Source organism: Musca domestica, unplaced genomic scaffold (genome assembly GCF_030504385.1).
Source record: "Musca domestica strain aabys unplaced genomic scaffold, Musca_domestica.polishedcontigs.V.1.1 29, whole genome shotgun sequence".
Lineage (NCBI taxonomy): Eukaryota > Metazoa > Arthropoda > Insecta > Diptera > Muscidae > Musca > Musca domestica.
The window spans coordinates 9313662-9341206 of record NW_026712296.1 but is presented as its reverse complement, the minus strand read 5'-3'; the positions used below and the strand labels follow the sequence as shown (position 1 = coordinate 9341206).

At 34.2% G+C, this 27545-nt stretch overlaps 1 protein-coding gene across 1 annotated transcript in view; it reads left to right on the top strand.

Annotated features, from left to right (window-relative positions):
* LOC101889201 (homeobox protein araucan) overlaps nucleotides 1-27545 on the top strand; it is a 63853-nt gene that overhangs the window by 15371 nt on the left and 20937 nt on the right. The window contains exon 3 of the mRNA XM_059124450.1: nucleotides 14412-14936. Coding sequence (XP_058980433.1) covers nucleotides 14412-14936 — 525 coding nt within the window. The remainder of the gene's footprint in view (nucleotides 1-14411; nucleotides 14937-27545) is intronic.

The window sequence follows — 27545 nt, the reverse complement described above, 5'->3', positions numbered from 1 at the left end:
AAATAAAAAAAAATGTAAAAATTATGGCGTTTGACTTTGTTGCAGTTTTGTTTTGTTTTTTTTTATCTCATCCTGCATATATTGATGGATATAGCTTCCGCATATGGATCGAATCACATAAGCTTCTGTTATTATTATATAATATTCAATCGCATTTCCAACCTTCTTTATCTTATATATAAATACGTCACACATACATCTTCTAAAAATAAACAATAAATAATTTATATATATCATTTTTTCCTGAGAATTCTTTGTCGATGATTTTGATGACGTAGCTGTCAACCTATGATTTATGGTATTTTTCATTCTGTTTTTTTTTTTTGTTGGCTGGCTCCAGTTGGTGATTTTTTGTTATTTTTATTGTTTTTATTTCTTTTTTGAATCACGTTATGGTTCACATTAGCATAATCATATATATAATATTATGCAATTTTTAAATTTTATACTATCATTATATATAATTTATTTATAATTTTTTTATTCGTTTTTTGTGACCATATTAATCCCAACTATATAGGATGCATCAAAATTTCAGAAAACGAAAACGTCATTACTTTGCTATTTTATATTTTTAAAAATTATATTTTCCATTTACTTTCCCCACGGTCCAACACAAATTTAAGCAAAAATATATAATATTTTGAACCAACTCATTTTGTTTTAATTTGTGGTTTAATAACAGCACATTTCAGTAACATAAAATGCTGTCATCATTACAGCAACTACCGCCGTTAGTTACAAATTGTACAAAGTTTTTGCATTAATAATGCATAATTAGTTTTGAGATTATCTCCTTTTTTTATTTTGGTGTGCTTTGTTCCGGGCATTGAAGAAGACACAGTGGGAGGGATGTAATCCACATGTGGTTGGGTTAATCAGATACCAACAAACATATGGAATTGGAGGCTTTTCTCAGTGCTTCTTTTTCCATTCTAAAGGAACGTCATTATGATCTTCAACAGTAGCATTATTATCAAATTCGAAATATATTATTTGAATTGGAATCGTGATTTTTTTTAAAAAAATGTAATGAACGTACCGTTCACGTACATAAGTATTGTCTGACGATTTAAGTAGTGTTTTTGTTGTTTCGTTTTTTTTTAACATTAACATTAAACTAATTGCCGTAAAACACAACAAATTATAATGTTAATGAAAATGTTGTATCCGAAAAAAATAGAGTAAAAATATATTTATGGCTTTTAAACAGCCAATATTTAATGCCTAAAGATGTGAAAAGCGGCAACAGCAGCAGAAGCATTTATTTCAAATGTATGGAAAACAATGAACGCCACAGCTTTAAAATAAAGCTCACTAACAATTTTACATACAAATATACATACATGTATATATATATGTGTGATCGTATATAATTGCTATGGATGTTTTACTATCATTATAATGATTATTTTCTTATATGGTGCATTGCCATTGCTTCTGTATTTCGCGTTGATAGCGGCAATAAAATGAACTTGAATTCTATCGTTAATCGCAGTAGCGTAAATGAACAACTTAATTTTAAATCGAACTACAAGCTAAATCTGTTCGAGTTATTAAGAAGGGGAAAATTGAATTTTTGTGTCATTCAAATTCAGTATTATTGCGTTTTTTAAAATTTGTTTATGAAATTAATACAATTTATTTACTAATTATACCGAAGAGGAAATACTTCTTATTTTTGTGAAGAAACAACTTATTGATGTAAATTTAAATTGATGTAATATGTAATAATGATGTAAAAGTAAACAATAAAAATTGATAATTAAATAAATTAAAAAAAATATTCACATGGTTCACATTAAAAAAAATAAACAAATAAATAAAAGTATATAAAAAATATAAGATATACTATGCGACACAAAAATAATGACAAGGAAAAGCAAGCACTTTTATAAAGTGCAGCTTACGTATATCGACGTTATATAGGTTTATACCGAGATAATAACCCATAAGGAAACGATTCCATTTCCATTAAACTTGACGCCATATTTTTTACTCAAATGTCATTGGTATAGACTTCATATTACGAATTTGAAAAGACTTAAATTATAATCGACAAGGATATTATTATTATTTTTTTTTTTATTTTATTGAACGAAAGCAAAAAATTTCGATTTGGCCTTCAAACGGCTAATAAAAACCGTCACACTCTGCCCGAATGTTTCTCTGCGGTATTTTGGCCCATTCCCGGCGAAGCGCTGTATTTTTTAGAGTCAACCTTGCTTTCGAAAACCTTGCTTTCGTGCCCAAGGCTTTAATACACCCTCGAGAATATTTTCCCGATAATATTCTGATGCCACGGTCGATTAATACGAGCGGAGAGCGACCATCGACGCGACGCGGGTTTCGATCAAGTCGCTTCATTACTTTTGAACCATTTTTGCTGATGTTTTTTTCTTCCGTCCATTTCCTTGACGTCGGCAACGAAAATTCTGACCAAAAAACTTTTGTACGCTTATGAATAATATAATGACCTTCACTCGAATAATTTTAACAGCTGTCGGACGAGTGGCTTAGAAATGACAGCAGTCTGAAGTTGGTTGCAGTTTTTTCATATCACCCTATATACAATGTTCCACCACCGGAGCTAGAACCCATAACGAACTACAAATACCAGTTTTTAGACAAACCCGTTTAAAACCCTGAAAATGTCGAATATTGGGAGGTACCGTTATATGGGTGCTATACGACCTATATAACCAATGTTCCGTCACCAAAGCTGGAACCCATTACAAACAACAAATACCACTTTTTAGACAAACCCGTCGAAAAATGTGCAAAAATTATCAAAATACAGAATATCAGGAGGTGCCGTTATAATGGGGTTATCCTAAAACGTGGACCGATGTATATTATTTTCAATACCAACTATCCTAGACACAATGCAAACTACTGTACCAAATTGGAAAGCTCTGCGTCAAATAATGAGAGCTGTATCGTTAAATTGACTTAGAATTTTGTGGTGATCATGAATGTATATACCTTACAAACGGAGGGAGGGAGGTGGAGGTTATAAAAATGAATAAAAATTGAACATTTTTCGATAGTGTTTGAAACTTGGCACATTGCATTATTTAAATAAAACTTAGGGCAGGTTAGGTTCCAATTAGGCCGACGATAACTCTCGAAGGGAGTATCCGCTTTGATAAAAAATGGGTACATCAACATATTATTGTCAAACTTAGATCGAGTTAGGAGATGGATCGAGTTAGGAGATGGTCCACGACTTCTGGTACCTCCCACACATAAGATTGTAATTTTTCAAAAAAAAAAAAAAATAAAAAATAAATAAATAAATAAATATTTTACTGCACATTATAAGCAAGGATAATCCGCTTTTGCTCCAAATCCTAATATTTGCGTTAGGTGCGAAAATGGACAAAAATCCAGCCCTAGGTGTTGATTGAAGTATATAGCATAAGCAACAGACCACCTACTTAACATGGATAGGTCTGAATTGAGTTAAAAATATCCATTTTATACCCTTCATTTGTCATGCATTTGTAATACATTTTGTAACATTTCCAAATATTCATCGTAGACCCCAAAAAGTATATCAGCATCAAATTCTAAGTCGATTCAACGATGTTCGTCTGTCTGTTAAATCAAGATGCTGCCCATATTATTTTACTGAATTTTTGATGTTGGAATAGACACCTTCTTCTCTGACAGATAATTTGCTACAGAGGTTTTTGTATAGCCCCATATAACTGTAACTTAAACGCCATTGTAAAAATAATTTTCAAGGGATTTTTTTTATATTTTCTCGTTCTTAAGTTCGAAATGTTGGTTCTATCTTGAAAACTATTAACTTCAAGTGCATAAATGAGACTAGATTCGTTCTTTTTTTTTAAATTACTTTACATCGAACATTTGTTCTACGCAACGCCATAACGGCGTACCCCATTGTTGTTGTCTACAAAAAATAAAACCTACATGTTGATGACAGACAACCAAACGTGATGATAACTTGCTAATCGGTAGCTTCATGCGTTACATGTACCACTCGAAGGCATTGCAGCAAAACAGTAAAAAAAAGAATTCTGAATATTTAAGGTGGAAATGCAGAAGCTCCATTGCGTAGCACAATAATGTCGTAAAGCCTTAAGCCTTAAGGTTTGCCAGAGTGGGCTGCAATAATGAATGCATACAGAAGCAATGCAACGCAAGGCAAAGAGGAGCAGCATTGATGTGACCAGCCATATCAACATAATCATTTTCCAGGGGCACCGCAGACGAAGGAAACCAGTAAGAAAAATGCAAGAAAAACAACAAGAACTTAAACAAGTATTCTTCAAAACCTACAATTAGACGCCATTGAAGAAAGCTGAACCAACTACTCTGCTAAGAATTATTCCATATAGAAAAAACTTCGATTGGTTTCGTAAAGTCGTTGCAAATGAGAGTAGAAGTCCGATAAGATTGGTGAACTCGCATAACACCGCACATCTTATAATGGCCATCAGTGGGCCAATCATATGAGGAAATGTATTTCATATAGCTGAGGTGGTTTTATAGTGGCACCTGGTTGAATAATTATAACCCTTATAAAATGCGAAATAAACATCAGATTCTCTTCAACGTTCACACATTTCAATATTTCTATCAAAACACAATATGGAATATATTGGACCACTCCATCAAGTACATCCCCACAGAGTGGTAAAATTTTGAATAATTTAAAAAATTTAAAAAATATGAAATATGAAAACACGGTTGACTTAGAAGTTTACAGATCTCGATATTTCTATCATTACAAGATCTGGTAATGATGGAATTTGTCGACCCACTCCATCTAGTATTTCCCCTACAAAGAGTCAAAATTTTGTAAAAAAATTAACTTTTATAAAATACAATACAAGCGTGATTGTCTTCATATTTCACACATCCCAAGTTTGTATATATATAGTATATATAAATCGTATTGCGCAAAAGGAGTATCCGATTTACCTTGTGCCTTCTAAAATATGGTGTCCAATTTATACATACATTAAAACCGTTGTGTATATCGAATATATCTCCCACCTTTTCTGATACTCCCTCACAAAAGTTGAAACATTTTGCAAAAATATTTAAAATCTCAGATTGAGCTAAGGGAGTACCCGTTATAGTTTAAACTTTTTTATAACATTTAGATAAGACTTAGATCAGGTGCGAAAATTAACTATATTAGCGTGAGAGAAGGTGGTACACTAAAAATTCCATTCCACACATGGCTTAGGAAGTAAGTAATTACCAAATCACCAAAAAATCCCAATATTTCTAATAACACAATATCATATGTGTCGAAATTTTGAATAATTTTAATTTTTATAATATGTGAAATGAAAGTCAGATTGTCTTCGAAGTTCGCATATCTCAATATATTTATCGTCTCAAGATCTGTTATAAATATGAAATATATCGGACCATACCTGCTGGTACCAGTAAAAAGGTTCTTACCTATAATTCAATTTGTTACTTATAGCACAATTCATCGACATTAGTTCCAGTATGAATATTGAACTCATCGGCCCATTCATTCTGGTATCTTTCTCATAAAGCTTAAAATAATCTACGAGCCATATATGTAATGTAAATATGGAATATGTCGGTCCACTCCTTTTGGCATCTGCCCCACAAAATATAAAAATTTGCGATTACAAATTAATCCCACAAAACTGGAGCTGCGTAATTTTTGCACATCTCAATATTTTTAATACAACCACTCTTTCTCCTACAAAACCCCCTGCTTAAAGACACTGAAATTAAAACTTATACTCAAATTTTATGTTGGACATCACTGCAAATAACCAGAAGATTTTTTTTGTGCAATTAGTATGCAAAACAAAAGAACTACCAGCTGATGATGACGATGACGACCAGACGGTAAACGCCTTAAATTTAATAATCGCATCAAGATATAAAGGCGATACTTTTGTTGGGATATTTTCAGAAATTTAGGCCAATCTTAAAGCACAGAACGTGCTCAGGTAACAACTTGAAGACATTTCTACTGAAAATGCTTCTGAAAATGGCTTTAAGGCGGGCGGTTCGGATGATGGTCTGCATTGTGGTGATATTATCGACCATCGTCGATATGAGACAAGTGAGACAAGCCAGAATATAAACGTACGAAAGCCACCAAATTTCGTCACTGCAGAAGTCAAGTCTTGCATAAATTTTCAATAAAATAAAAGCCCTCCAAACAAAAGAAAACGCGCATCAAAGGAGAATAAGAACAAGAACACTTAACCCTGTAATTAAGATAATTTCTTTCATTTACGGATGTTATGACCAACCGAATGAGTTCAATGAATAACAAAACAAAAGCTACTTTTTTGTTTTTTTTTTATTGATCGTAAGTTATTTTGACTGATTTGTGTCAGCACATATGTATACGTAAGCAGCGAAACAAAAACACATGCGAGATACAAGGGCGTTACATGCGTCAGAGCTGAATGGTGCGCAGAAGAAGGCGAACCAAAATATTTGCCCCAGGCATATCTTGTTTTTTGCTGTCTTGCACCTGAAAATTTCTTCCCTTCCTGTCTCTTCTTCTATTGTGGCAAATAAAGAAGAGTGTTTCTTTTAAAATCCTAGCATTAGATTCCTTATACATAATTTTGCAGCGTATATTAAATAAGTTAGAAATGCAAAAAAAAGTAACATAAAATTATCTTATAATTATAATGTTGATTTTCCGTTTTAAAGCTGTTGAATATTCTAAACTCATTAGTATTCTACATGCTTATGTAGTCATAAAAATTTGTGGCATAGTGTTGACAGAGCACAGTGTTTTGTAGAAGTTTAAAAATAAGATTTTAAATATTTATACCCTCCACCTCGGAAAGGAGGGTATATTAACTTTTTCATTCCGTTTGTAACATGTCGTAGACCCCATAATGTATCTATATTCATAATTAGCATACAATTAAAAATTAATAAGTCGATTTAACGATGTCCGTCTGTCTGTCTGTTGAAATCACGATAAAGGCCACATTATTTGATGTAGAGCGTCAAAATTTAGCAGAATAATTTGTATTGTGTCTAGGAAAATGACACATATCGACCCACGTATTGGTATAGTCCCTATATAACGGTACCTCCCGATATTCGGTATTTTTCTGATTTTTGCCGCATTTTTTCATGGATTTGTCTAAAAATTAGTATTTGTTGGTCATAGTGAGTTCGAGCTCCGATGGCGAAACATTGCATGAATAGGTCCACGTCTTGGTATAGCCCCCATATAACGGTATCTCCCAATATTCGATATTTTGATGATTTTTGCCACATTTTTTCACGGATTTGTCTGAGAATTGGTATTTGCAGGTCACAATGGGTCCTAGTTCATGTGGCGAAACATTGTATATATAGATCCACGCTTTGATATAGCCCCCATATAACGGTATCTCCCAATATTCGGTATTTTGATGGTTTTTGTCACATGTTTTCATGGATTTGTCTAAAAATTCGAATTAGTTGGTCATAATAGGTTCTAGCTCCGTTGGCGAAACATTGTATGTATAGGTCCACGTTTTTGTATAGCCCTATGTAGCGGTACCTCCCGATATTCGGTATTTTGATGATTTTTGCCACATTTTCCCACGATTATGTCTAAAAATTGGTATTTGTGGGTCATAATTGGTTCTAATGTTTCCATTACCCTAAGGTGGAGGGTATTAAATGTTCGGCCCGGCCGATCTTAATGTTATTTTACTTCTTTTTATCCCCATTATCATATTATGGAGAAGGAAAAAATTGACTTTCAATCTTTTTACTTGAGATACACGAAGTGTGAAGTATTCGCTGAACTGTTTCGCATGTTATGGGATATGTAGGATCTACCACAACAGAACTTGTATTGATAGAAATATTGGGATGTGAGGGTTTCAAAAGGAATCGGAAACTTATTTCGCGTTTTTTGAGCTGCATGTCTATTCGAAATGTAGACCCTTGTGGGGTGATACCAGAATAAGTGGGCCGATGTATCACATCTTCACATTAGATCTTGTATAAATAATAATGAAAAAACTGCAACGAACTTCAGACTGCTGTCATTTTTATGCCACTCACCCGACAGCTGTTAAAATTATTTGAGTGACAGCTCATTATATTATTTACAAGCGTTCAAAAGCATTTTGGTGCGAATTTTCGAGAAATAAAGTTATTCGTGAGGGAATTTATGCGTGATAGTTTGATTTCTTTATATTTGGCTGGAAAACCACAAGTGGTTATCGTTAGAGCACTCCAGCATTTAAGCAACATTAGCAGAAATGGTTAAAAAAGTAGAGAAGAATTAATTCTAAAATTTGATGGTATTTTCGAAATTTTTTGCTTTCATTCAATAAAATTGAAAAAAAGTAAAAATTTGAAGAAAATGACTTTGTTGCAGTATATATATACTAGCTGGCCCGGTCCGCGTTGCCGGCCCGTAGTTTTAGCCTTTAATGCAAATTTTGTATAGCATAATATTTCACAAATCTGGCTCATATAGGTGAACAAATTTTAACATAAATATTTATCCGACTAAATAGAAATAAATACCTATGGAAGGAGGACAAAATAATTTCTGAATAGTCAAAGTTAATTACGCTTTTACACCCATTACCAGAGCACCTCAGATTGCGCTTTAGAGTCCCGAAGAAGTCTATGTTCTTGTTCATACCAAAATTCAATGACGAATCAACAGTGCCCATGTTGTTGTCCGCCAATCGGTAAAAATTACTATAGATCGGCGGCCCTGGGATCTATATGGGGACTGTACCAAAATATTTACCTATGTTGACATTTTTCTGTAAGATGGTCCTCTACTCACAAAGTAGCCTAAATACAGCAAAATAGATTGGAAAATGTGGTAAAGACCCTCGAAGTAGAAAAGCCAAGATGCCAAATAAAGGCCAAATTAGTTGAAAAACGTGGCCAAGACCACGGTCATAGCTGAAATCAGGGATACATTCATATGAGGGTTATCCCAAATCGTAGCCCAACCAATATTCTTTGGGGGGTTACAAATTCAATAGAATACAACATTTTCTTTTCTGACCACACATTAGATGTGAAAGTGGACTTGGAGATACTCCAATGTGGGGACTTTACTTAAATACAATTTTTGCCAAATAAATTGATGAATGTGGTCAAGACCAAAATGGGCCCTACTCTGAAAATTTAAAATTTTATGCGAAGAGGTTCTCTACCCCCTTAGAAACAAAGATGCCAAATAAGGGCCAAAATATGAAAAAAAGTGGCCAAGACCTCAAAAATAGCTTAAATCATACGATTGTTATATAAATATGAAATCGGGTTGTACCCTTATCCGTGAGTTATGATCGATATCATGACCTGCAAAAGCGATTTAAGGTATCTTGAATGTTTGGAAAGAATTTCTGGAATGGAATGTGTTCGCATCTTCCAGCTGAACCACGATGTAGGCCCTGGAGTTGAAAGGTAGATGTTAGTTAACATCCTATTTCGCACTTATTTCATTTATTTGGTGAAAAAATGTATATAGTGTAAAATTATTCTTTATTTTGTTCACAAAAATTCACTGAAATCAATATGATAATACAAATTGAAAAAAATTGACAAAAGAAGAATAACAAATTGAAAAAATCTTCAACTTGTTCGCTGACTTTTTACAGCAAATGTTTAAAGATCCTTACAAAGTTTGTCAATGGAATGTACTATTATTTTAAAATTCGATTCCATTGATTTTTTTTTCGATTTTTTCCCGATTTGAGAATTTTTGCAATGAGATCTCTTTTTCGTGATTTTTTAGCGATTTTGAAAAAATAATTATCTTTTAACTTTGGTGTGACCGCGTTCTCAAGAAATCAAGTCAATTTAATAAATTTATATTAATATTCAAATTCAAAAATAAAATATAAAAAACACTACAAATGTACATTAGAAAAAAGTAAGTCAAAATGGAAAAAATCATGCAAAATAAAACATTGCTATTGTACATTTCAAAAGTCAAAATGAAAATGTTAATATATCACATTCTTACGCGATTTTTTTGAATATTATCCTTTTCGGACAGAAGACAATTCCGAATTTGTATGAATCGTTAAAATCAGTCCAGCTATGGTGTCCAATTTCTACATACATTAAAATCGTTGTGTATATCGAATATATCTGCCCACCTTTTCTGATACTCCCTCACAAAATTGAAACATTTTGCAAAAATATTTAAAATCTCAGATTGAGCTAAGGGAGTACCCGTTATAATTTAAACTTTTTACATCGTAACATTTTAGATAAGACTTAGATCAGCTGCGAAAATTAATTATATTAGGCCACACCTTATTCTACAGCGGTCCTCTCTTTTCTTTGCACGAAAAACGTGGACCGACAAACCGACTGTGAGAGAAGGTGGTACACTAAATACCAACTTTTAGAAAATTCCATTCCACACTTGGCTTAGGAAGTAAGTAATTACAAAAACACCAAAAAAACGTTCTACTTTTTGAACGCTAGAGTTGAATTTGTATTCAACTTCTCCACTCCTATGTTTTTCTTTTGATTGTTGATGGATGTTTTAACTGGATATCCTCTTATATCGAACGTTATAAACAAATTTAAACACTGTGCCCTTAGATTTTTACCCTACATCGCAGTTGTCTTCAACGTGAAGAAGAAGGTCAAAAACGATCCACAGTAACGTTTGATGATCTTGAATCTGGAATCATACGCATTAATTTTTTTACGGAATCGTATCTAGGAAGGTGTATGGTATCATATAATACCCCTCATTCGACGTTCATCCTCTCCTTTCTGGATTTTATATAAAATACTCTACTAATTAATAATTATTATTATTACTTCTATGCCTTGATTACTGTTATTAGTAACGCTAAAACTAATTGCAGGAAGAAGCATGAACATTACTTTTGCAAGAAACAAGTAGGTCCTCGGGCAAAGAAAACTCTTTGGTATTGTTTTGGTTTTTTTCTTTTCTCTTTTTATGAATAATAAATATGGATATTCAACATCCAATTGGCTCGCACAGATGGTATTTGGCCAACCACAAGCTCGCACGATTTCATTCAAAATCTCCCACAATCAATTCTTCATTTGGAGGCTAATTAATTCAACAAAAAGTCTGGAAATCGTTATAATAATTCTTCAATTTGGTGACATTTAACAACACGACACGATTAACAAAATTAACTATTCAAATCAGGCGATTATAAATGGGCCCGCGTTCGGCGGTATCACTTATTATTTTGTTTTTTCTTCTGAATAATGCAAAAGAAAATACTGAATCAAATCGAAATAAACAAACTGAACAAAGCCCGTATTTTTGATGACACTTAAAACGGAAAAATTAGTGGTTAAAGTTTACTTTGCTTGCCCAACACTATGTGAATACCATTGCTCCGCTCTTTCATACTTACGGATAGTTTACGACGATGAGCTAGCACTGTCTTGCAGCCTGGTTGGCTCACTGATACTTATCACAGTTTAAAAATTTCACACAAAATCAAGCTACTGAATCAGATAACAACGATAAAAAAACTATTCAAAAAAACAACTATCGATACAAGCATTGATAGCTGATTTACGGATAGATTTCCATAGATATGTTGAGTAGACACATTTAACTGTTATATTTAATAGCTTGGGAATGGGATTTAACAGTAGGCGGCGGATGTGTGCTAAAGTAGATGCATAATTTATATGATCATTTTGAATAGGGTTTTGGAAATTGATAGATGCAGTTAAGTTATTTATGTATGTAAGAAAGCTTGAAGAAAATGTAAGACCTTGCGCTTGATGTGATAATACACCACTTTGCTAATTTAGTAGAGCTCCACATAACAATTAAAAGTTTTTATGGGAAAATTCAATCATACACGCTATGATTATAATTATAATTTAAAGTTCAAAGGACTAAATATGCCGAATCATTTGTAACTTTTAAATTCGGACTTGTATTGCCCATTTGGTGCTAAATTAATTTAAAGTCGGATAAAGATATATAAAGATATATATAACCATATATATGTGAGCTATAGCTATATCTGAACCGATTTCGATCATATGTGGCATACTTATTTTCAGGCCTAATTTGATATATTTCCCTGAATATCGTTGTTACGGAGTGCATATTTCGGCTGTGGGTAACAAATACTACAAATCGGATGAACAATATATATAGGAGCTATAGCTATATCTGAACCGATCTTCACCAAATATGACATACTAGCTTCTAGCTCAATTCGGTCGTAAGTACCAAATTTCATCCCATTTGGGCAAATATTAGACGTTTGGTGCACAATAAAAGGTAAATCGGACGAAGTTATATATGGGAGCTATATCCAAATCTGAACCGATTTCGATAAAATTTAGCAAAGGTATTTCTGAGCTGTATTTGATATATTTCCTCAAATATTGTTGTTACAGAGTGCATATTACGGCTGCGGAGGACAAAAATAACTAATCGGATGAACAATATATATGGGAGCTATAGCTATATCTGAACCGATTTCGATCAAATTTGGCATACTTATTTTTGTGCAAAATTTTATACTATTCGGACTGATATTACACGTTTGGTGCACAATAGAAGGCAAATCGGACGAAGATATATATGGGAGCTATATCTAAATTTTAACCGATTATCTCCAATTTCAATAGGGTTCGTCCTTGGGCCAAACAAATGATATGTGCAAAATTTCATCTCAATCGGATAATAAATGCGACCTGCATTTTGTTCACAAGAATACATGGACAGACGGACGGACTGACATGCATAAATCAACTCAGAAAGTGATTCTATGGAGATCCTCAAAAGTAACTATGGGTCTATCTCGCTTCCTTCTTCATGTTACAAACAAATGCACAAAGACATAATACCCTTACCACTATGTGGTGTAGGGTATAATTAACTAGATCGATTCGATGTCCATGCAGGTACTAGTATCTGAATTATAGCTAGCTAAGAATCTGTGATAATATTGAAGTTTATACCCTTCACCTTGAAAAGGAGGGTATATTACTTTGTCATTTGGTTTGTAACATCATAACATCAACATAAAGTATATATTCATGATCAGCATTAAATTCTATGTCGATTTAACGATGTCTGTTTGTCTGTCCGCCTGTCTGTCTGTTTGTCTGTCTATCCGTCTGTCTGTTGAAATGACGATACAGCCCACATTATTTGGCCGAACAATATGTATTGTGTCTAGGATGTTTGGCACTAAAAAAGGGGATATATCGGTCCACGTTTTGATATTGTCGCCATATAACTATACCTCCCTATATTCGGTATTTTGATAATCTTCGCCACACTTTTTCACGGATTTGTCTTAAAATTGGTATTTTTAGGTCATAATGGGTTCTAGCTTCGGTGGCGAAACATTATAAGTATAGGTCTACGATTTTGTATAGCCTCCATATAGGGTACCTACCAATATTGGGGTTTTTCAGGAATTTGTTTTAAAATTGGTATTTGTAGGTCAGAATGGGTTCTAGCATCGGTGGCGAAACATTATAAGTATAGGTCCACAATTTAACGGTACCTACCGATATTCGGTAGGTTCCTAGTCACACTTACCCACGTAATTGTTTCAAATTGGGTATTTAAGAAGATTTGATAGATGACAATCCTTAAAGTATAATATTGTCAAAGGTTCCCGTTTTTGTATGGCTCCTTGCTGGTATTTGTTGCTTAAAGTGGAACACGTTTGAATTCAGATACTTTTATATACAAAATATTTTCATTACCCAATTCAAAGGTGCCGAACATAATTTTTTTTTTACCTGTTTATCGATATTTTCGAACTGAAATCGGAATAAATCTTTGAACAAGCTTCCGCTTCTGATGTAGTATTCGTTCTATTTTTCTTGGAAAAGGATCGGAAATAACATTTGTCTTTCATTAATTATTCGTTTGGAAAACGCAAAACTAAATTTGCAAAATTTTGAAGGATTTCTAAATTATTTTAACAAAAAATAAACAAATATAGCAGAATAGTCAAAAACAAAAAAATTGCTTCCTTTTTTTTGTGGGGGGGGGGGGGGGGGGGGTAGTGTATGATATTTTTAACTCAATAACATTTACCATTGGATGCAAATTTCTCGGAAATGTTTCGCAAAAAATATCTCTAAAAAGTTTCGTCAATAAATTGGACGATAGATTTCTCAGAATAAATATTACCTGAAACACAGAAACACAAAAACGATTTTAAGTACTTGGAGACTAGGAACCATGCTGCACATCTAGAGCTGATTTATATGAAATTTATATTCGTAAATATATAATTGTTTTTATTTTTTGACAAATCCAAAATTAGCAATACTTTATGTAGAAACCACATTATCTGATTGTCTAATTTTGCATGATAACAATTTCGATTTTTCGTAGTTTGAATTAATAATAAATTCTTATTTAAAAAATCTAATTTTTTATTTATTTACAGTTACTTTCTGCCAATGCCACACATTCTCCCCAAACTGGCGACACAGCGAGTGGTACTGCTGCAACCATGACTAGTCCAAATGCTCCGGCTCAAAGTCCTTCCGGGGAATGTCGTACAAATGCCGCAACAAATGTACCAAATGTGACAAATAATCCTAGCACTACCAGTGGTGCACCAGAAGTCTCAACGGGGGCTTTGAGTCCGGACGGGCTGTCACAACATTCAAACAATGTCAGTGGTAATCAAAATCCTTCTACAAATATGGAGAATACACCCTTGGGGTCGAATAGTGCCGGATCGGCAGGTGGAGGTTCTTGCTGTGAAAATGGTCGACCCATAATGACTGATCCGGTTTCCGGTCAGACCGTGTGCTCGTGTCAATATGACTCGGCCCGGTTGGCTTTGTCAAGTTATTCAAGATTACCTGCAGCCAGTGTGGGTGTTTATGGAACACCATACCCATCGACGGAACAGAATCCCTACCAAAGTATCGGAGTTGATAGTTCGGCATTTTATTCACCTTTGGTAAGTAAAGAATAAAATTGATTTTTTTTTTGTTGTCAAACAATATCCGGGTGTTGCCTTGCTCTCATTCGATTTGGTTAAAATTAAGAATTATGACAATAAAGGACCGGCAAATGTTTATGATCATCGGCATTCGTATGCCTTCATCCATAATGCAAACAAACACATCATGCCCGTACAAATGAATGTTGATCATTGGCAGACACACTCTAAAAGAACAAAAGGCAACCATTACTCTTTATTGCTCCTCATGTCAACAACAATAACTGTTAAAGCAAAAATGAAAAAAAAAGGAGGACAACAATAGCAGCCGAGCAGCAACATCAACAGCACTCAAGCAAGTTGGACCAAAACGCATGGCCGCCCATCCGGCCATTACAGTGATTCCAGCATTAGAGCCAAGCCCATGGCCGGGCGGCACACAATAAGAAGAAGACATGCCGAGAAAACCGAACAGACAGTTTCTTTTTGTTTGAGTGACTTTTGAGTGAGTTGCAATCGGCCATACTAATAATTCGATTTGCTTTAATAATAATGACATGCCAAGCAAATGGCTGCAATGTCATCGGACAGACAGCAAAGGCAGACAACGACAGTATCAGCGAATATCAATCTGAGGGCATGTAGTCGAGTTTCATGGCAACGAAACGAAAGAGGGTTTTCATTATGGGCGGGAAAATGATCCATAAATTAAATTTCAAAAATTTAGAAAACTGAATTTTAGAACTGTAACTATTTTTCATACCCAGTATCGTGAATAGCTCTAGTGATAATAACTGGAACAAGGAACTATAAATTGTTATTCTATTCACATTGTAATCAATTGCGTGAAAATATATATGGTCAGATTTCAACGATTATTTGGAGGTTATTAGTCTAATTCCCATTTAAAAAGAGTATGAACAGAGTTTGTACTAAAACCTTCATATTTGGAATATTTTTCCCGTGCTAATCGATGTGTGACTTAAAACCACAATTTTGATTAAACTTATTTTTGGCGGTATATCCACAATAGCCATAAGGCTATTTCTAACTGCAAATTTCATTAAAATTGATAGGAGAATGCAGTTGAAGCCTTCAAAATTCCGTAAATCTTGAAAAGAGTAGTTGACTTCTTTCGCATGTTATGAGAGATATAATTATTCGGAATTTCGAACATTTGTATGCAAGGTACCAGACGGAGTGAACCGATATATTCCATCCTTACACAAAATCTTGATTTAGTCGAAATATTGGAATATGTGAAGCTTAGAGTGAATCGGATGCTTATTTCGACTTTTATAAAATTTTGTAACCTGAAAGAGTTGGCCGATATATTCTATCTTTACAGCAGATCTTATGTTAATGAAAATGCTGGGATATGTGAAGAAGCAAATCAGACTCTTATTTCACATTTTATGAGAGTAATATTTTTGTTCCAAACGATGACCCTTTGTGGGTGAGGTTCTTGATGGAGTGGGCCGATATTGTCCATTTTCGCACCTGCCTTAGGACTGAAAAATATATAAGGATTTGGAAAAATTTGCAGAAAATCGAATGATCGAATGGTAAATTAATTTGTGTGAAAATGTTGACTTTTTGTGAAAGTACCAGAAGATTTGGACCGATATAGCCCATCTCCGAACTCGATCTAAGTTTGACAATAATATTTCGATGTACCAAGCTTGGAACAAATTATATACTCCCTTCGAGAGTTATCGTGCGAGCCAGTCAGCCATCCAGACAGACTGGCGGACGGACACAACTAGATCGACACCAAATGTTCTGAAACGGATTTAGTCCAAAGAGGCTGAGGATCTAAACAGTTATTTCAATGAAGCACGTTTTAGCCGTATCAACTAAAATATACCCTCTGTACCCTTATGGCTGAGGGTATAAGGTACCCGTTGATCCCATTATTCTCTATATATTATTTTTGCATGTAGGTCAATGTGGGGTGAGAGAAGACTGCTTTTGAATTGGTCATGCGGATACAGTTATTCAGAAATTTAGAATAGTGGCTGGATGTACACGAATTAAGGAGATGGTTTAAGAAATGTGCACCAAGTGTAAAAACTATACTAAATGGTACTACATTTGGTACAATATGTACTACAAAGATACGAACAACACAAAGAGGTATACAATTTGGTATATGGGGAAGGGATATTGCAGGGAATCTTAAATTTGGTACAATTTGGGTTTGGGTGAAAGTATAGAGCTGGATTTTTGATCTATTGGAATTGAGGTCACTGTTAGTGTGTAAGTCTTAGATCTAAAGAAGGTTTTGGAAATATGTAGTAAACATATGTGAAGAGTATTAAATATGATATATGAGGTGGGATAGAGTTTTTGTCTGAAATCAGAGTTTTTGATGTTGTGTTGGGAGGACGAACCAAAGCGTATTTGAAAATCCCAAAAATTGGTGTACCAAGAGTACTAGAAATCACTGAATTTTGCACCAATTTGAATTATATTAACCGGTAGGGGTATAATCTTGCAATTTGGACGGGTATGGGAAAATCGTTTGAGGTGGGAGGTGTTTTTCTTTTTTTTTGGAAATGTGTGCTAAGTGTTAGAACTGCACTAAATGGTACTAAATTTAATGCAATTTGCTTAAAGTGAACGGGTGGAATTTAGAAATATTATTATTAGAGTATTTGCTGGTTGGTCGGGTTCATATAAATACAGGGTGGGATAAAAACTGCAACAAAGTCAAACGCCATATTTTTACATTTTTTCTTTTAAATTTTATTGAATGAAAGCAAAAAATGTCGGAAATAGCATCAAGTTTTCGAAAAAGTTTAGATTTGTTCGAATTGGTTACCTTTGGCACGAATTATAACCTTCAAACGGCCAATGAAACCGTCACACGCTGCCCGAATGTTGCTCTGCGGTATTTTGGCCCATTCCCGGCGAAGCGCTTGCTTGAGGTGATCGACACTTTGGTATTTTTTAGTGCCAACCTTGCTTTCCAAAATACTCCAGAAACAATAGTCCAACGGATTGATATCCGGAAATTTTGGTGGCCATTGTGCGCTGGAAACGATGAGAGGAACCTCATTTTGTAACCATTCTAGGGTGGCGCGTGCTGAGTGCGATGGTGTTGAGTCCAAGGTCTGCGGCCAAATTGTTTGCGTGCCCAAGGCCTTAATACACCCTCCAGAATATTTTCGCGATAATATTCGGCATTTATTCTGATGCCACGGTCGATTAATACGAAAGGAGAGCGACCATCAGCTCTTGTGACGGCCACACCCTCACCATCTGGTGGCCAACCGAAGGTGCACATTTTCAGCTGACTTCTTTGGAAAGTAAAAACGATCATTTTGTTTGTTTACAAACTGCTGGACAACGAATGTTTTCTCATCCGAGAAAATCAAATTCGACAGTTCACCACTTTCGGCCAAGCGAGGCAACACCTTAGCTCTTTTGAGTCTATTTTATTTCTGTTGCGTTGTAAATTTTTGAACTTTTTGGAATTTCAATGGTTTTGCCCCGAGCTCGTTTTTCAATATTTGCCGAATGGAATATTGCGATATGTTCAGCTCACGAGCCATTTTTCGACCACTGCGACGCGGGTTTCGATCAAGTCGCTTCTTCACTTTTCGAACCATTTCAGCTGATGTTGCTGTATTCTTCCGCCCATTTCCTTGGCGTCGTTTTTTCATCTCACACTGTATGGCGATGTTTCATTGGGTAATCTTCATTCAAGTCAAAAGGGTTTTTGGATGTGCAGTGTCGTAGGGTATCAAACTTACACCGAGAGTTGGAAATCTGAAATTTGCTATTAGAATCTCTGCGAGTGTGTGTGGGTGTTCATATAAAGTATTGGGAAAGATATGGAATCATAGGTTTTGGTATAAGGGCCACCGTAGGATGTGGACAAAGCGGTGTTTCTAAAGATGCCTAATTTATAGTAAACGAAAAGTACTAAATGGTACTAAATTTTGGTTTAAAGCCTAGTACTAGAATGTGGAATTTTGGTACAAATTGGCAACGCGAGTGTTGATTTGTGTATGTTTGTGAAAACGTGTACCCAATGTAAATAGTGGTGAAGCTGAATTTCTAAAATTGAGTTTAATCATAATTGAGTGTGTGTGGCTCTATGTAATGAGGAGAGGGGGGATGTGTAGCTTGAATTTTTAAATTGGAAATATCGTTCATGCTGAAACATTTAGAACAAGTGTATTTTGTAAGTAAGGATCAGTAAGAAGAGTCAGATTTATAAATTTCTCTACGATGTTTTCAATGAAAAACAACGGACGTTTGTAAATATTATCGTGAAGTACTCCAATCGAATACTCAAAAATTCTTCCCTATGATATGAGCATGCTTTAAAGGCTCATATAATAGGGATATATGGCAAAATTTTCTAACGAATTGAGAATATAAAGTCTCGAATTATAAAATTCCGAGGGCTAGCCATATGGCAACACGTGGAATATTTAGTACTACTTACTATTTCTCTTATGTTGAGAATTCAAAGAAAAGCCTCTATCCCAACAAACAAACATCAAAGTTTAATAAATAATTTGAGAAGAAAATGCCCAATATTGGGAGGTATGTAGACAACTATCGGCTAAAGTGGTTTGTATCTATCAAAAACTGAATTTGAAAGTCTTCCTTTCGAAAACGTGGACCTAATGAGCAGACAATGTTCTGTCACAAGAGGTAGAACCCATTACGTGCAGGAAACCACCGCTGCTCGGCTTAGAATTTTACCTTGATCAAGAATTTATATACATTGTTGGGTCTGATTCGGGTCTATTTCGATTAGTTACAAATGGATTGGCAATGCTAATGTACTCTCATACTTCTGTTGGTTATATTGAAAAGAACTCGAACAACATTTTCTGCTCCGAGGAACACTTTGCAATTCTTACCATAACAACGACGGAAATCAGTGCGTATAAATAAGACATAGAAGCATTAAATTTCAATAAAAAACAAAATACGGCGGACGGACAAAATAGTTGAATGAATAAGCTTTTAACTTAACAATGAAATCCATACCATCGATGATGGCAATCAATGACAACGACCATATCAAATATTTATTAAGTCGAAGAAAAAACGAAAACGAAGAAATTCTAAGCCAGTTCATGTGTCTGTGTGCATAACTAGTAGCCGGATTCTTAACATGTTCATTGGCTGAAATTGACTGGCTTGACTGGTAGAGGGGACAGTTGTCCCAAATGCCAAAAGAAACGCTGATAGTTGATACTATTTTCTAATACTTCTTTAGCCGAGTACTAAAGTTGCGCTCAGCCGTTGACATCATGCCACAATTTATGTGATGAGGTAGCAATATGAGTTGTTTGTGGCAACAGTTTTCCGTTGGCAGTTGTTGATGTTTATTTTGTAGTCATCGTCGTATTTGCTGCTGTGAATGTTGCCATTCAATTCATTGTAGCATTTGAAGTTGTCAAACATGGGCATAAACATGGAAGCAAGCAAGTTTCTGTTTTTTTTCATGATTCTTAGCAACATACACAGAAATTAGGTGGCGGCATGCGTAATGCAAGGAAGGGGCGTTTTTAACAAGTTTTATCGGTCTCAATGTCTTGGAGCTTAGCAAAACATTCGCCATTGTAGATTTTCGTGTGTCTAAAATCCATAGCCAGGACTTCAGGATTCAGCATTTAAAGCAAGGTATTTTTATATATGGACCAAGTTCAGTGTAAAACATTTGATTTCTCTCCACAAATGAAGAAAATAAATACTTATTTAGCTTTGAGCACCACCCCAAAGAATACCACTATAATTTTTCAATTTACAAATTATGCAGTTTCTGTAATTATTATCTGAACTCATCGCTAACAAAAATGTTGCTGTCGCATATTATTTTTGTTATTTGTATAACAATGTTCGGAAGTTTGGAAAATTTTCTATAATCGTTTTAAATAAAGAATAAAAGAATCAACATAGACTTTTAACAGCGAAAATAAAAGCATTGCAAAATAACTTCCATAAAGAATTCCGCTTTCAATTCAAAAGCTATAAAGATATAAAGAACAAGAATATTGAGCTAGGGAATGCAACTCTCTCGTTTTGTAAAAGGCAGTGCAAACTTAAAATGTCATTTGCTAATTAAAACAAATGCGATCAGAAATTATTTAGTTAAAAAAATTCTATGTCGATTTAGCAGTGCCCGTCTCTTCGTCGATCCGTTTGTTCTAATCACGTTAGAGTCCAAACGGCATGTGATAGGAAGCTAAAATTGTACAGACAGTGGTCTTTTGTCTGCAGTCAGGTCAAGTTCGAAGATGGACCATATCGATCAACGTTTCCGTGTAGGCCCCAAATAATTGTACCTCCCCATATTCGGTATTTTGGCATAGTGCTTGTAATAAGTTCAACCTTATGCGGCAGAACATTGTCTATGTAGATCCACTTTTTCATATAGCCTCCATATAATTGTACTTCCTGATATTCGGAATTTTGAGATTTAAGCCACATTTTCTAGATTTCTAGAATTTGGTATTTAGAGTTTTTTATGGGCTCTACCTCATGTGACACAATATAGCACATATATACATCCACGTTTTTCTATAGCCCCCAATATAAAGGTACCTCTAGATTATAATTTAAATTTTATTATTTCGAGTTCATAATATATTCTACCTCCTGTGACAGGAGGAGGGACAAAATAGGTACTTCCCAATATTCGTTATTTTTCGGGGTTTTAGCCGCATTTTCAAACGAAATTACTGAAAATTCCATAATGGGTTCTTCTGCTTACTTGGAACAATTTCCTTATAAGTCAAAACTTTTCTATTGTCTCTATCCTCCCGATATTCGGTATTTTGATGGTTATATCCGATTTTCACAGAAATGTTTGATATTCAGATTGGCTGTTTCCCATAACAGAGCTGACCTATTTGTTTTTCTTATTTCCACTCTAAGAAATAACACTTCTAACTCAAAAATATTTAGAAATCAAGAAAAGACATTTTAGTCCCCCAATCATTTGGAATGTTATGATTTTAATAATTTGATAAATTGTTGTTGTAACATGGTCAGGCTTTATCCCTTTTATTGTTGTTTTGGCAGTTCCCTTGTTTCTTGTCAGTACCCTTGTTTCTTGTCTGGGATATTCTATTTTAAAAATAACTTCTGGGGAGAATATCCCAGACAAGAAACAAGGGAACTGATGAGGATTGGTGGCTCTTTCCGAAACCTAGGTATTCCCTGCCTTACCCCTGGTAAACATTACCATCGGTCTCCACTAATAAGCAAACGTTGTTTTTATAAAAACAACAATAAAAGGGATAAAGCCTGACCATTTTGCAACAACAAAGTACTACGGTATCCCGAACAAACAAGCCAACACTTTTCAATTTGAAAAATTTTTTAATTATCTTTTGAAAATTTTCTTTTTATCAAATATAGTGTAGTAGTATATAATTACATATATTGAAATATGGACCTAAATAGATCATTTGCTGACATAAAAGTTGATACCCATTGCGAACTTCAAATACCAACTTTGAAACCATTTCGTTAAAGAACAAATAAATAAGTATCCGTCGGTTTTGCTGACATGCGTGTACTCTCCATCTATGTCCGATTGTTAAAATATATTTGTATGACTTGTGTAATGATTATTCAAAATATTGAAATACCAGAAAGGGGGGAAACAACAGAGAGAGTGAGCCGATAAGTTATATATTCATACAAGATTTAATGTAGGCGGGAATAATGCGTTGAGCAAGGTTAAATGAAAAATCGATAAATGACAATTTTGACGCATTTCAGGGCAGTTGACGAAAAATCCAATATTCACATCAGATCCAATGTTAAATGAAATATTGAGATATCTTAAATTTGAAAACAATCTTTGACTTTCTTTTTTTGTAAGAGTTAAGATTATTTCAAATTTTAATCCTTTGTAGGGGAGGTACCAATATTGTTCATTTACGCACCTGTGCCAACACTGGCATAAATACTAGGACTCGCAAAGTTTGGTTGAAATTGGATAATATTTTCTTGTTTTAGTAGTGGGCGAGATACCAGAAGGAGTTGACCGATGTAGGTCATATCCGAACTCGAATATCGGGCGGCTGTGCGAAAACGCGGGATAACTTATTGTAAGAGGGGATTGTACCAATTATGATCACAAAAATCAACTTTAAAGTAATTCCGTAAAATAACGTGGTTAAAGCCTTCCGAATAAAAATCATAGGCCGAATATTAGGAGGAGGACCAATAAGAAAGATTGCTCAACTTCAAAGAAACAGAAAAAATGCAATCCAAAAAAAAAACCTGAATTGAATATTGGACAAAATTGAATCCAAAAGAGAGGGGCAATATTGTTTTATCCCAAAATTATACAATTTCTTTCTTTCCTGTATATATGCATTTCTGTTGCATCTAAATTTGAAATAATTCCAAATTATTTTCGTTTTTATTCGAAATAAACTGAGTATATGTTTTGTCAGTATAGGGGCACCAAACCTTAAATCTGGAGATACTTTTATATTGGGCTATATCAGACGGCGGACCTATATGGCACATTTTTTATACTAACAATTATACTGATCTAAAATACATCTGAGTATTTTAAAAATCTACTTTATTTCCCTTGGAAACGATGGACAGAAAGAATTTTAGGAATTGTATGTTGATCAGGAATATTTGCTTTGGATTTCCAAATGGTCAAATACATGAGCACTTTATGTGACAATGTTTTTTATCCGTTACAATGTGAAAATATCAGTTGCCTCTGTGACGGGGAGTGATATATACAATTTTCAATAGCATTTTTAAGGAAATAACTCACAATTTTATTTTTTACTGATATTTCAGGCTACCAAATATTTTGGAGGATTGCTTTATATATTATATAAGAGTCAGTTCATACTTGTATACGTACGCATGTATTTTCTGCTTACTGGCTTCTGTACCATAGCTCGTTTGCAAAATATTGAACATTTTTGGAACATTTCAATTAAGTAAACCAATATGCGGCATTTCTTTTGTGATGCCAAATAAAAACCACATAACTGATGGCATGACTCCATATCCAGTTTTGCCTAACAAGATTATTGAATTTATGCGTGAAACCAAACATTTTCATAAAAACATAATAAAAATTAAGAAATTATTTTAAATGTCAAATAAAAACTTGAAATGTAAGGCGAAACAAAATCACAACGTGAGAAAAAGAGTTCAAACCCCATCAGCAAGCCATATTTTTAAACGTTCCACTGCAATGGCGTTTTGATATGATAATCCGAAAATAAACTCATAAACATTGAAAAGAAAAAAAAAAAAAAAAAAACAGTAAAACTAAAGCTACACATTTGTATATTTGTTCACCATTTTGTGACAAGATAAAAAAGGTGATTTTGAGAATTAATAAAACAACGATTTTATATGAATTTTATGTGTATATCGATCAGTCAAACACAATGTTCGTATAATTAAAAATGTTAATTATTCATAATAAATCAAATGATTGACAGTGAACACAACTATCGAATGATAGACTGAACGATCGACCAACCAATCGACCGACCGACCAGTCAGACAAAACGGACCAACCAAATCGTTAAATATTTCACATCAAATCCACAAATTGGGGGCGATTTTGAAAATTGGTGAATAAAAAAAAAAAACAATGAAATGAATACAATTAGCATTGGGATGTATTTCAGTATTTGTTCCCATAAAACATGGACAATTACAAACTCAAACGGTAAAAAAGAAATAATGTTTTGGAGTACTTATGTGAAAAACAAGTAAGCAAAGGCTATAGTCGTGCGGGGCCGACTATGTTATACCCTACAACACTACAATATGTTAGAAGCCCCCTTATGTCCAAATCCATTTTGCAAGATTTCGCTTTTGAAATTAGGTTTTTGACTAGGGACATTTGACCTTCATTTCTGCACTCCGTCGGGCTGTTAGTTGTTATAGTCCATTTTACAGCTAAATATAATCCAATGGTCATCCAAAATGCTAGAATTCTTCCCTGTTCTTAACTCTCTTCACAGGCGTGTCGATTGGCTTCAATTGTGTGATCGGAAAAATAGTTCTGTTTTTGGTTAATTTGAACCCCTAAATATTTTGCAATCATTTAGACTCATCTATATGATTTGCTTGTCTACGATATTTGGCTATATTCGTCAACGGAATCAGCATAAAAAGCCAGAAATTCGCCTTTGTGTATTTCAGATATCGCCTGTATGTAATGCTGGTATTTTTCACACAAAATTAGTGGTCCGTTGTACCCGCTGTCCTTACTCTAACTTTATGCGAGATTTCGTGTCCTCTCTTTCTGACCTTTATAACAGCTGCAAAATCAGGAACATTTTTAGTTGTTGGTCCATTTCAGCCCCTAATATATTGCGGACATCTTTGAAAACAAAAACAATTTGTGAAAATTTTCGTGAGGATCGGACGATATTTGCAATACTTATATAATATCCCCAACCTGTGCTGTAAGGTCAAAAAAATATTACAAAATATTATAAGTCAAAAATATGAAAAGATAAAAAAAAATGTCACAAAATACTACAAAATCTATGTTAACATCATTATTGGCTTATTTTTCTGCTACAAAATTTGTCAAAATCGGTTCAGCCATTCTGGAGATATAAGCATTCTAACTAACATCCCCTTCCTTTGTATATAATCATTGTATATATTTCGCTATATATAACCGATATATTTACTATCGGCATCTACGTAACGGTCAGAATTGACCTATTCGTCTATTTGTGATTTCGCCGGTATTAGAAATATTCGCGGTTTAATGGAAAATTTGACTTTCATTTAACACAAAGGTTGTGGGCTTTTTCACCCACTAAATATTACCCGATGACCATAAAAATTGGAAGGCTTCTGCCCAGCCCGAATCTCTAGCCCCATGCTAGCTTCCGCTTTGATTGGTCTATAATTGCGACCTGTAGAGCAACTGCAAAATCAGGAATTTTTTTCAGTTTTTGGTCCATTTCAACCCCTAAATATTATGCGATCATCTCCAACAAAATAGGGTTCTATTCTGACCCTAGCCCCACCACCATTTTAAATTTTGTAAAGATCGGGCCATAATTGCGACCTGTGGGTGAGGTTCACTGTTGGCCAGAAAGTGTCAGAAAAGGCTGGAAAAAGGAAATATTGCACCCTCTGAGTTGGACAAACCAGTAGTGGTAAAACTCTTTAATTTGGAATGAGGGTCTCAGATGGAGAGTATGATGGATGTACCAGAGGGAAATTACTACATATGGCACCATTTCGTATCATATGAACGGTTAGAGCTAAAAACTTTGAATAGGAATCAAGGTTGGGGTGTAATTCGATGTAAGGTGGTAGTCTTAGAAGTGTGTACTTATGTATACAAAAAGTACTAAATTTGGTACAATTTGAATTTTGAGGAACGGATGGTGCTGGAATCTTGAAGTTTGAAATAACCATTACTGGGGGAGAGTATGATTGGGATATAAAGGTAGTATTCGAAATTTGTACTTGAGTGCACGAAAAGTACTAAATGTTACTAAAATTTGGTTTGGGTGAACTGAAAGAGCTGAAATGTTGAAATTTGGAAATAAGATTAATATTGCATTGTAGGATTGGGGTAAGTAGGAAGTTTTGGAAACTCGTACTTAGGCTTACTAAATAGTACTAAATTTCTTAAAATTTTAAATTTGCGAGAACTGATAGAGATGGAATGCTGAAATTTGGAAATAAGATTAATATTGCATTGTAGGATAGGAGTATGTAGGATGTTTCATAATTGCACTAAATGTTGCTAAATTTGGCACAATTAACATTTTTTTGGTACCAGTAGATTTGGAATCTTGAAATTGGGGAATAAGATTTTTTTTGAAATGTATGATGTTGGTAATTATGGAAATTTGTACTTATGTGCACTAACTGGTACTAAACTTGGTACAATTTGGATTAGGTTGAACCAATAGATTTGAAATATTTCTGAAATTTGATTACTGTCGTAGTGTAGGATTAGGATATGGAGGTAGTTTTGGAAATTTGGAAATGGCACTAATGTTAGAGTGTAGGATTGGTTTATAGTTTTGGAAATTTGTACTATATATACTAAAATTTCTAGAATTTGAATTTGGGAGAACCGATACAGCTGGATAGAGCTTTTTATGTATGTGCGCGAGAGGTACTAAATGGTACTCAATTTGGTATTGCGTGAAAGGATACTGCTTGCGATCTGAAATTTTGCAGGGTTGACATTTGGGGTTGACCCAAATTTGGGTTTTGGGTAAAGTATTGAGTTCAAAGTCTAACATTTGGCATTAGGATCATCTTTTCTGCAGTTTGGTTGATATTTGGCGGAGGATTTTGAAAAGCGTACTAAGAAGTACGAAAAGTTCTAAATAGTATTATTTGGGGAAGGAAGAGTATTGGAAATCTGAAATTTAGAGTGAGAGTTTTTAATATTGCGTAGGATAAACCCAATAAAGGGGATTTTGAAATTCCAACTATATGCATACCATAAGTACTAAAATGTACTATTGGCACCATTTGAAATTATGTAAACGGATAGTTGTATAACATTAAAATTTGGTATGAGAATCGATTGGGATTGTGTACTAAGTATAAGAACTATTCTAAATGGTTCTAAATTTTGTATAAATATAGAATTGTATGCAT